This window comes from Melanerpes formicivorus, unplaced genomic scaffold, assembly GCF_026170545.1.
Source record: "Melanerpes formicivorus ecotype bairdi unplaced genomic scaffold, bMelFor1.0.p_v2 SCAF_53, whole genome shotgun sequence".
Taxonomy (NCBI): Eukaryota; Metazoa; Chordata; class Aves; order Piciformes; family Picidae; genus Melanerpes; species Melanerpes formicivorus.
In genome coordinates, this window is record NW_027142405.1 from 682336 (window position 1) to 694231 (window position 11896).

Below are 11896 nucleotides of genomic sequence, written 5' to 3' on the forward strand. Positions count from 1 at the left end.
CACGAGTGACGGCGGCAGGTTAAAACCCGTGGAGCCGCCATTTCAGCGAAGCCTCCCAGGCGAAGGCTTCACAGGGGCTGAAACCGCAGCAAAAGAGCGAAGAGAAAACTAAACAGGGAGGGTAACTACAGCTCCCGCCCTCTGAGCGCGGGAAGTTTTAGCTCTGACAAGCGGCAGCTCTCACTCATCGTAGACAGGGACGAGAGTGGCGGCGGCAGGTTAAAACCCGCTGTAGCCGCCATCTCAGCGAACTCACTGAGGTGGAGTCGTGGAGTCCAGGGTGGAGGATTGAGGCGGTGGAACCTTCCTAACTGGCTAAACCATAGTGAAAGACCAAAGGCAAAAGCACAGAGAGAGGGGACTCCATCTACGTCCCCATTTTCCTGACCCTCAAGTTCCAGAGCCCCACCCATACCTATTGCATAAGGACAACCTTATGGCTCTTTTGTTGAGGAAGGTTCCTCCGCCCTGGAGACTGCCTCGGTGACTTCTCGGCAGTGACAGCTATGCCGGGTTTTGACCTGCTGCTGTCACTCTTGTCCCTGCCCGCGCTGAGCCACACTTGTCAGAGTTCACTCCTCCTGCTCTGAGGCAGGAGGCACATGGCACATGCCTAGGGTGAGTCAGTCATTACGACTGCCTCCATTAAGAAGAAAAAAGAGGGTAGCTGTCATAGGTGATTCCCTTCTGAATGCTCAGTTTGCCAACCAGACCCCACTTCCACAGGGAAGTCTGCTACCTCCCTGGGGACTGGGTTAAAGATGTTGCTCGTGAACTACCTGGTCTGGTACAGCGCTCTATTACCCACTACTGGTTATGCAGGTTTGCAGTGACGAAGTTGCAGAGAGAGGTCCAAAAGCGATCAAAAGGGGTTTCAGGGCACTGGAGCAATTGGCTGAACCATCAGGGCACAGGTAATGTTTTTTTGCAGTCCCTTCAGTGACAGGGAAGAATACTGAAAGGAACGGGAAAGGACACACGGCTCAGAGGCTGGTGCTGTTGGTATTTTGGTTTCTTTGATTGTGGGGAGGCTTACATGGCACAAGACCTGCTGGAAACAGATGGAATCCAGGTTATCTATCTCAAAGGTGAAAAAGGATTCTTGCCCCTGAACTGGCAGTGCTCTTTGAGAGGGCTTTAAACTAGGCTTGAAGAGGGAAGGGGATAAAACTAGCCTCACTAGAGATGAACCTGGGAGTGGCATGCCAATGTTGGGAGTAAAATCAATAGCTCAAATGGATTCACACCATGGGCAGCTGCTGATACACATCAGCAGGAGGGGCAGGGAGGAGCAGCTGACACAGTAGAAGGCACTGCTACAATTCAGTGAGACCTGTCCAGGCTGGAGAGTTAGGCATATGAAGTTCACCAAGGCAAATGTGGAGTGCAGCATCTGGGGAAGAATAACTCCAAGTATCAGTATCGGTTAGAGGATGACCTCCTGGAGAGGAGCTCTGTGGAGGACCTGGGAGCACTGGTGGACAGATTCACTGTGAACCAGCTGGCCACAGGAGCCAATGATATTGTGGGGTGCGTTAAGAAGAACGTGCCCAGTAGGTCAAGGGAGGTTCTTTTCCCCCTCTACTCTTTCCTAGTAAGGCCACACCAAAAGAGGATGAGTAAGGGAGAGAGACTGATAGATTGAAAAAGAAAACTAAAACAGGTTTAATGAAAATAATATGAATGAAATTACAGAGATACAAACCAATACTGAACCTTACTTCCTGATGACATTGACATCACCACAGATGCTATGGGCAGGCACTGGGCAAGTCCCAGGCCAGACTCAGCAAGAGAACAGAAATGGATGTAGGAGCTAGGTTCTGGAACTGGATACAGAAACTCATGGATTGGGATCAGAGTTCTTGTTTGACTCCTGCAACTGAAGAAGAGGCCTGACTCTTATGGTGTCTCAGCTTTATACTGAGTACGATGCATATGGAATGGTATCCCTTGTTGGTCAGTTTAGGGTCACATGTCCTGTCTGCTCATCCCTGCAGGTGTGACCTCTTGCATACTGCACTCCCAATGTGTATACAAGATTTAGCAGTGACCTTGTCTGCACAGGAGCAAGCATAAGCAAGAGGCTTTCTGCACCCCAGCCCTTGGTAGTAACTCTAAACATCAGCATTACTACTGCTAGAAGCAGAAACTCTGTGAAAAAACATGCTGTTAACTTTATAAAAGTGCTGTCAATGAGGAGAGATGAAGCTGAAAAGAATTAGTTCTGCTCTAGCTCAAACAAGGACAAGTATAGATCCCAAAATCTTGGGATAGTCAGTACATAAAATACCACTTTACAAGACAAATTATACACTGTAAGAATCCTAGATTATCAGTAGTCACATACTTACTTTTTAGTAATTTTCTTTCACACTTCTTGCCTCTTCTTTCCATTACAGTGCTAAGCACACATTAGCTGTACCTGCACTAACAGAGGTTGAGGGGAGAAGTGATCGAGATTGTGGCACTAGATGCCACTGATGCCTCTTCCATGCTTCATACCTCACCACAATGATGCTGCTTATATTCTACTCTAATAAGCCTGTAAGACCAGAATTACATAAAGTTAAGCTATTTTACTGTTTATACAGTCCTTTGGCCAATCACATTTTACCTAGCACGGATCTTGCTTAATTAATCTACAAAGTTCCTTTCCAACAACTGCTTTAATGCTCTGGTAATAGAGGCTCCAAATTTATTTTGCTGCCCCTCCATTCAAAAAGTGATTTTAAAATGTAATTGAATGAGAGCACTGGGATACTAACAGGTCACTGCAAAGACCTCCACTATGAAGAAAACAAGAAGAAAAAAAAAAGTACCTTCTACCTCCCCCACTACACAAGGATATAAAAAAAAATATGCCAAATTAAGGTTTGTGACAGATTTTACTTGTAGAAAAACAACATTTTGGCATAATTTCACAATAAAAAGATACATGGTGTTATGCAGACATGGCATGTGAACTTGGAGAGCAAGAGGTAAAACATGCTGTACTACTCTGTATGAATTGTATAGTATACACTGATTTTGTATTTGATACTGAGCTGATTACTCCTGGTACCTCTTGGTGGATACTTTCTTAATTACAGGTTGTCCTGGTTTCTGCTGGGGTAGAACTAGGTTTCCTTCTTAGTAGCAAGGATAGTGCTGTGGTTTGGATTCAATATGGGATTTGTTATGAGAATAATGCTGATAATATACTGATGTTTTCAGTTGTTGATAAGAAATTCAGGCCACCCCAATTTCCCATGTGTGCAGGTGCTTAAGAAGCTGCAACAGAACACGATCAGAGCAATGGATGCAAAGTGGCCAGTAGAATACTTTCGATTACACAATGTCAGGTGTTGCAGCCACTGTTCAGAGGGCAGCTGCTGGACACATGCAGAGTGCAAGATTCCTTAGCATGCTGCGTAGAGCAACACAGTAACATTTCATGTGTGCCAAGAACAACATCCTCACTTTGGCACCCTTCAACTGGAATATGCTGCAGAAAGCCACCTCCTTGACATGTTGGCACCTCTTATTGGGAAAAGATTTCAGCTTATATACATGGTTGGATTTTACTGCTTAGGTGATTTTTATACTCTTTGTTATCAAACAGCCACTCTGAGCTATAAGGCAGATTGCAGGGTGAGGGCTTCTCTAGGAAGGTTTGTCAGGGATTCAGCTAGGGCTTTGGCGTAGAGATGCTGCTAGGGATATGCCTGCAACTGCTACTTCTGTTAGCTGCTTCGTCTCTTAAGGGCTTCCAGGACTTCTGTAAGTGGGACTCTGAGACTCTGTAATGCTAGGGATTCTACAATGTAGCAATAAAAGAATTTTTTGGAGGACTTCTGAGATTCTCTGCTCTCTGCATTTCTGGAATCTTGTTGCTATTCAGCAGTAGGGTTTGTGCCTTCATTCGTCACCCAATGGCGGCCCGATTCGGGGAAGAAGAACAGTCAGGTTCAGCATATAAATGAGGGTTAGCCAGGAAGATGGAGCTTTCTTCCATGATTGCAATTTTGGGGTTTTCTCCCCAAATCAGTATCTGAGAGCAGGCTGGGCCTTGGTTGGTAGGTGAGGAGCAATTACACTGCACATTACTTGGTTTTATTTTCATATACTGAAGTGTGTGTGGAAAAAAACCACATCAAATACAGGACCAATTTCTCACTGCATGATAATACCTCTACCAGATCACTGAAACAAATGGCACCGTGTATGTCAACTATACCATTATCTTATTCTCCTTTATATGAAGAAAAAAATACTGTCTTGATAAAGAAACTTCTTCCATCTTCTTGCTTCTGCATTCATGCAACTTTGCTATCAGGTTTCCTCATCCAGATACTGAGATGCAAAATTACTTATCATGGGGCTTTTCCAGCATCTTCAGCGCTAATTTCCCAACCATTAGCAAGCTATATAAAGGGAAAAAAGACAGAATTAAACAATAATAAGAACTTGCCAAATCATTTGCAACTACTTCCCATGTAACTGGTGCATGAAAACAAAAAAGATACACAGAATTATTCACTCCCTCTTGGTTTAATTAAGCAGATAAGAAATCACAGATAGGAGGTTAAAAAAAACAAAGAAGGATAATGTGTTGTACCTGACACCAGCAATTAGCCCTGCAGGCATGAATTTTCCAGAGTTGTAAAATCTTGTTCCCATGATGGCAGTCAATGTTCCAGATGTAACTTCAGTAAGAGATTATAAAATCCAGTTAGCAGAGAAGCACATGTCCAAGAGAGATGCTATGACTATGATTCAAAACTAACACAACAGAGAAGTAGTAGCAGCATGTGAAAAGTGAAACAGGGCTACGTCATGTAATGGACAAAGAATCGATTAATTGTATAAATCTTGGAATACCTCAGTATGTGCAGTGCAAACATTCTAAATCAAGTTCTGGCAGACAGTGCACTCCATATGCTTCTGCACACACTCCTCAAAGTTCTTTGTCAAAACATGGTTCCTGGGAGACTGGACTGGCTGCACTGTTCTGGAACTCATGCAGAGACAGAGTATATCTGTGTGCAGGAAGATCACTAAAGCTATGCATGGAATTTCACAACTTCTCATAAAAGGAAGAGAGCATTTTCACATCTAACTTGTGCTAATGTTCTAAGAATTAACTAATTTATATTTGCAGAAGATTTCAGAAGGGAAATGTGCACAAACGTGCCCTCAACCGCAGAAAGTGCAGTCATTTAGAAGAGACCAAGCTGGAAAGTAAAAATCACGTAACAGAATTAGTTCTGTTCCAAATTAAAACAGGACATGAGCTTCATCTAAGAAAGCAGAACACACCTCCAAAAATTTCAAAGCCTGAAGAGGATGAGGAAAAGAGTCCACAAGTTTCTGAATTACTGAAATGTATCTGTTTCTTGCATTTGGGAAAATACTGTCTCAGTCCTGTTAAGCTTGCTGCATTTGCACTTTATTCCAGGTATTAGGCTTGAACACACACACAGAGCAGATGTGGAATTAGACTACATTGTAGCCAGTGATGAAGTGGAGAGAAATGCTGAACCTTTTTCTTTTACTTCTGACTTTCATTTATCAAAGAGCTAGATGCTGTGTCACTGCTTCAGTGGAAAAATGCTATAGCTGGTGGCAGCTCTTTAAAGCACTCTAAGCATCAGTTGAACCAAAGGAATTATCTACATCTATTTTCTCAGCCCACCTGAATGCAAAGCACCCCAGCTTATTAGTGAAACAGAAAGATTAAAATCATATTATTTTGCAACTGGTGTGAGCTTTAGACACACACAGATAAAGTGATAGGTGATAACCATCCTAACTTGATCACAACTCTGGTTGTAAATACAGAAACACAAAAAGTGGATTTTGGAGATCCACACCACATTACACACAGGCTATTAAAACCAAAATGCTTATTTGAATTTGTTTTTGTGGAAAGATGTGAAATAATGGTGCTTGGTTGGATTATTTTTTGTTAAATCTCTTAAGTTTCACTTTATCCTAGCACACATATTTCTTCACAATCTGCAGGTTTTTTGATGTTCAGAAGACAAACTCTTATGGTAAGTAACAGGCATTTTCCTCTCCTGTTGTATGAAAGGAAGGAAAATATAAGTTTGAACTATCACCCAAAACACACAATACTTGCAAAAGGGAGGAAGGAATGTAATAAGAAATCACTGATCAAGATGCACCAAGACAAGCAGCTGTCATGATGCATTCTTAATATTATTAAAGAATATAATTAAGTAATGCTAACAGTTCCCATTCCAGGGAGAGCACTGGCATTTGGCCAATAAGGGAGATTTTTCACTAAAACACCAAGACTGGACTGAAACTAGATATACAACACCATCAGTTTAACTCTTCTGCAAAGACTTCCAGGCACTCATTTTAAATATGCAGTTATTTCAGGTTAAACATAATCCCTTCCAAGTAATATTTTAAGTTACTTACTCAGAGAAATCCACACATTGTTTGGATTCTGTGAGAGCTGATAGGCACCCAGTCCAGCCAAACTCCCAAAGACGAGGCCAGCAGCTAGTGATGGGACACTACCTGGACAGATTAAAGATAATGCATTTATTATACACTCAAGAATAAATTTGCTCATCAGCTTATCTGTTTTGTAAAACACCAGCAACAATTAAACAAGAAGTAGCATTCACTGTTATAAAGCAGATTAGAAAGTGTTCTTTTATGATATTAAGACCATGTTGAACTGCATCACAACACATGTTTAAATACTCTTGCATAAGATACAAATAGCATTAGTATTGAATTCTCTAACAGCAAAGCCATTAATATATTTTTGATGGAAAGAATAGTAAGAAAGGCAAAAGAACTGGCATTTGTGCAAATGGAAATATGTTATTTAAACACAGTAATACCAGAATTTCCTGAGGAGCAGTAAAGTAGATGGACTAAACAGTAAAGATTTAAGAGCAGAAAAAAAGACACATGGGCTGAACTGGGTAGGAGTGCATTCAAAGAGTTGCCAAAGAGAGCAGAATTGAATAAAAGAGGTCATATCTCTTAAGTACACCTGAGATCTGATCCAAAAGTAACTGCAGATTTTGGAAGAAGGCTCCCTGGACTCACCTAAGCTTTTCTCTGAAATCCTCAGTATAAATGATAATCTCAAACTACCAGAAGATAAAGAATACCACATCCAAATTGGTGATTGCATCAAGCAATGAAGTGACATGACCCCTGTGAGTGCTGACTGCCCTCAATAAGGCTAATGGAGAATTCAGGACTTAATGCTACTGAGGGTGATCCTTTTTATAGCCCATTTTTCAACTCACCTTAGAGAAGAAGAGGCTCAGGGGAGACCTTATTACTCTCTACAACTATCTGAAGGGAGGTTGTATCCAGGGGGGCGTTGGTCTCTTCTCCCAGGAAACCAGCACCAGAACAAGAGGACACAGTCTCAAGCTGTGCCAGGGGAAGTTTAGGCTCGAGGTGAGGAGAAAGTTCTTCACAGAAAGAGTAATTTGCCATTGGAATGTGCTGCCCAGGAAGGTGGTGGAGTCACTGTCCCTGGAGATGTTCAAAAAAGGATTGGATGTGGCACTTGAAGCCATGGTTTAGTTAGTCATGAGGTGTTAGGCAAGAGGTTGGACTTGGTGATCTCTGAGGTCTTTTCCAACCTTATTGATTCTGTAATTCTATGAAATAAGAGATCACCAATGCTAGCTGATAAAAGATCTCTCAGTTACGGGAGGATTGCATATTGCTAAAGTAGTAATTACCCAGAAATTAGAAAGCACCAGAAATTCTTGTGTAAGGAAAAGGTGGACACTAGAAAGTGGCTGCTCTGCACAGAATACAGTTTAGCAACCAACATATGAAAGCTACAATTCCTTCCACAGGTCTGGGAGCCAAAAGTGGTCATCACAGCTTCAATTTTACCTTGAGACATCATTTAAGTAGCTATTACACATATACTTACTAAGACAACCACACCACTTGTGGCTGACATTCCTGAGTCTCAAAACACTGAAATCCAGAATATTTGTTAAATTAAGTGAGAAGAAAAATCAACCAACCAGTCAGACAATCACTCACTCACACTTTTCTTGCCTTGTTCTCATATTCTTCCCATGGCACCTACTGCTGACCATTAAGTTTGTGGGTAAACAGACCTGGGTATAAAAGAAGACACCATCTTAGCCCTGTGGATTAAAATTCCATTTTCTTTTGCTTTCTCCAAATTATTAGTAGGGATATGATAGCTCTTTTTTCCTCACTGTAAGTCACCATAAAAGTTTCTGTTCCACCCTTAAAAAAAATTCTTATTTCCTTGCCTCAAGCATGAGCATGTCCCATCTGGGTGCAGAAAGTAAGACAGACACCTACCATTTCATAATGGCCTCACAGAGATATAGATACAATTTATTACATAAGTTCTCAGTATTGTCACAGAGCCACAGAATCATCCAGGCCAGAACGGACCTCTGAGATCATCAAGTCCAGCCATTTTGCCCACTCCACCACGTCTGTCACTACACCATGCCCCCAAAGAACAGACCCACATGGCTTTTAAACATGTCCAGGGATGGCAATTCAACCACCTCCCTGGGCAACCCATTCCAGTGCCTGACAATCCTTTCAGTGAATTTTTTTTCCTGATGTCCAATCTGTAACTCCCCTGGCACAGCTTGAGGCCATTCCCTCTCATTCTATCATTAGTAACTTGTGAGAAGAGCCCAGTGCCTTCCTCTCTACAACCTCCTTTCAGGTCTCCCCTCAGCCTCCTTTTTTTGTACACTAAACAGCCCCAGTTCCCTCAGCTGCTCCTCATAGGCCTTGTCTCTCCTGTCCTAAACCCTACTCACAGCTCAAAGGATAAATCAAGCCAATACAAAACAGACCGGAATAGGCATTAGCATCTATGTAGTCAAACACACTTGTAAGTCTTACTGGCTTTGGCAACATACCTTCACATCACAAGCCCTAAAATGGCTTAGGGATTTTCACAACTGAAAGAGAGAGTATTGCAGCAGGGAAGAACCCACAGCTCTGTTGGAAGGAGGACAAACTCAGAGGAAGGCCAGGAAATGAAAGCAGTAGGTCAGAGGACAAGTTCATGATGCAAGGCCCAGAAAAGGAACAAGTTTAAGGACTGATTTGCATTGTTCAGCTTTACTTGGAAGCAAGGATCCTTCTGAAAACCTCTCTGCAGCTTGCAGAGCTGTTGCTATCAAACATTAAAACAGAAATAAATATTTAAAACAAATGCAAACAAACAAACCCCCTGTGAATTATGTAATTTTAAGATACATAAAATTTACAGAATGCATGTATTTAAAATAGTAGGGGGAAAGCCTATCTCAAACAACCTTATCTCAGTTCACCCCACAGCACAACAGAGAAGCAAGGTACCAGCATCCAGCAGAAAGCAATTGTGGGCTTATCATCCTAAAGCACCCACTCAATCCAAAAAGCACCACACCCCAAGAGCACCAAGTTAGCAGCACATGGTACAAACTGATAAACTTCGTATATGTGTGAACTTTGAGATACGAGCTGTTGGTAAAAAGCTGTCCAACTCACACAAAGTTATTGGGGGGAAGGAGGGAGGGGGCTGCGATGGGGGTGGGGGGTGTGGGGGGAAGGAAGATGCAGACATCTTCCCGCACCGTACCTGCTTTTGCGTAGCCAATGATCCCTCCTGATGCCACCAAGGCAGCGTAGCCAAAGCCGAGCCAGTCCACTGCCATTCTGAAAACTAGAAGAGAAACTGGGGTGAGGGTCTGTAGCTCTTAATTTTTTAGGGGAGAAAAAATTAAAAAAAAAAGAAAGCATTTTGCTATGCGGGGCTTTTCCATAAGCAAGGCTTGTCTACAGCTTAAGCCCTGAACCGAGCCCAGGGGAGGAAAGCCGCTTTCTTAGGACTCAGCTCTCACCTGCCCGGCAGCTCCACTGCCCAGCGACCGGGGCGGAGCCAGCTGCGGAAGGGGAGGCAAAGGAGGAACGCACCGCCGAATGCTTCCTTTTTCCGGCTGTACTATGAAGGAAAACCCAAACCAAACTAAAGAAGCGAGCAGGCAGGGCAGGGTGCGTGTGGCATTCCAGCGGAGAAGCCTTGGTGGCTCCTCACGTGCCTATAGAGCTGTGGGCAACTCTCTCGCTGTTGGCGGGAGGGTACCGAGGTGCAGAGCAAGTCCGGCTGCCTGCAGATGAGGAGAGACTTGGCACAGTGTGGTTGCCCGTTAAGACGCAGAGCTCCGGCATAACAGCATTTGTGTGCACCCAATCCGTTCTAGTCCTGTACCAGAAATGTGGGTATGTGGTACAGCTGAGAATTTGGGTTTTCAACTTCTGGTGCCAGGAGTTAAAAATATTGAGGCTGAATAAGCTTATAATAAACTGGTCTGAAAGCAGGACAAGAAGAATGGAATGCCCCTAAGACTAAAGGACAAAGGTTAAAATAATCAGAACAAAGACAGAATAATTAAAAGCAGCATCTAAAGACAATTCTGTCAGCCTTTGTAGCTAATGCTTTATTCTGGCTTCTTTACAACCAAAGACTGATTTGGACAATGATCAAAACATCAAAGATTCTCCTGCAGGGCTTGTAATACTATCTCCTACATAACCCCACACCTCTAGAATTATTTTATATGTAAATGTAGGACCACATTAGTATAATGAATTAGGTGATAATATATTGAATTAGGTAGTTGATAGAGCATGTGTACAAAGATTTATGTGATATAAAACCATATAACCAGTCATGTAATTTCTTTGTTACTTGTACCATATATAAACTGCTGCTGTTTTGAGTTCACAGGGGCTAGATTTGTGATTTATCACCTGTTTCTTCAGAACCTAAATAAAGGAAGTATTGCAACTCTCTGTTCATAAACTCTTTCAAGTGCTGAAACTGGGTTTCCTCGTGTAAATGGTGCTGCATGATTTATTCCAGCTGCCTATGCACTTACCTCCCATTGACATTTAACCATGTAGAATGAAAGGGCACTCCTGCAGGCAGGTCCCTGAGTTGAGGAGTTGCAGTTTCTCTTTGGAACAGAAGGCATAAATCATCAGAGGCTTGTGCTTTCTGCAAAGTGCAACTTCCTCTAGCTGCATTTCAAATGTTCCCATCTTTATGAATTAGCCCAATAGTAAGGAAGTGGAGAGCAGTTTCATTCCCTTGTTGTGATTTAGATGGAGATCTCCTGTCTCCCTGCAAAGTGCTACAAGCAACACGAATCTAAACTATAATGGATGGGATTCTCTGTTCTGTCCAAGCTGTGTATTTGGTATAAGGTTCAAGTTTCACTAGCCTGTTTAGTAATGCAGCACTGGAGTTTCCCTAAGAGGGGAAGCAGGAAAACTGGAAGACAACAGCTGCCAGAGCTGCTGAACTCACCTGGAGTTTGACTGAGATGCTGTTGCAGCTATGGTTCCCTGGACTCTACTATAGTATCATGCATGCTGACCCCTTCTGACACAGGAAGAGCTTTCTTGCTGCTGACATCTCTCTCTGCAGTGCTGCCTCCCCTATATCACTTAAGCAGCTCCCTGGAGACTAAAATGTGAATTGTGCTGTCTATAAAAGAGGTTGTCCATAAGGAAACATGAACAAAAAATTGCCAGGTACTGGGCAATAGCTGAACATTCACTCAAGGTGAATTCTCACAGGACTGTTTCAGTATCTCACCTTAAAAGTGGTTGGGTCTCATCTTCTCTGTCTCCAGTTCACAAATTGTTCTGAGTCTCATGAGATATGTAAGTCTCTGTTACTATATTTAACTACATTTGAGATGCATACATTCTTTGTTACTGCATATTGTGTAGTATTTCCTTCTAAGCCTAAACCTTAAAACCAACACTCTCTGCAATTTTTGCTTTTTAATTCTTAAAATTCCACACAGATGGGATTTTTTTCCTGGTGCTTCAGAGACCTTGC

At 42.5% G+C, this 11896-nt stretch overlaps 1 protein-coding gene across 3 annotated transcripts; it reads right to left on the reverse strand.

The window, feature by feature from the left end:
* Nucleotides 1-1641: 1641 nt before the first annotated feature.
* Nucleotides 1642-10037, reverse strand: LOC137452415 (transmembrane protein 14C-like). 3 transcript variants are annotated; one of them, XM_068160802.1, is made up of 5 exons: nt 9888-10037; nt 9626-9709; nt 6433-6534; nt 4601-4688; nt 1642-4406 (listed from the first exon to the last, which is right to left on the reverse strand). In XM_068160802.1, exons 2-5 carry the CDS (start codon nt 9699-9701, stop codon nt 4349-4351), a joined length of 324 nt encoding a protein of 107 aa, XP_068016903.1. In that variant the 5' UTR covers nt 9702-9709; nt 9888-10037; the 3' UTR covers nt 1642-4348. The 3 variants fall into 3 exon arrangements, with proteins under 3 accessions (XP_068016903.1, XP_068016906.1, XP_068016905.1); XM_068160805.1 differs by lacking the exons at nt 9626-9709; nt 9888-10037 and adding exons at nt 8051-8123; nt 8919-9231; XM_068160804.1 differs by lacking the exons at nt 9626-9709; nt 9888-10037 and adding exons at nt 8051-8123; nt 8338-8355.
* Nucleotides 10038-11896: the final 1859 nt, after the last annotated feature.

Bases quoted from the DNA above. Each gene is read 5' to 3' on its own strand.
- LOC137452415 (XM_068160802.1), bottom strand. From the start codon at position 9,701: ATGGCAGTGGACTGGCTCGGCTTTGGCTACGCTGCCTTGGTGGCATCA. The intron at 6,535-9,625 runs GTACGGTGCGGG...TAATCTGTCCAG, and splicing joins CATTGGCTACGCAAAAGCAG to GTAGTGTCCCATCACTAGCT. The intron at 4,689-6,432 runs GTAAGTAACTTA...CTCTTACTGAAG, and splicing joins CAATGTGTGGATTTCTCTGA to TTACATCTGGAACATTGACT.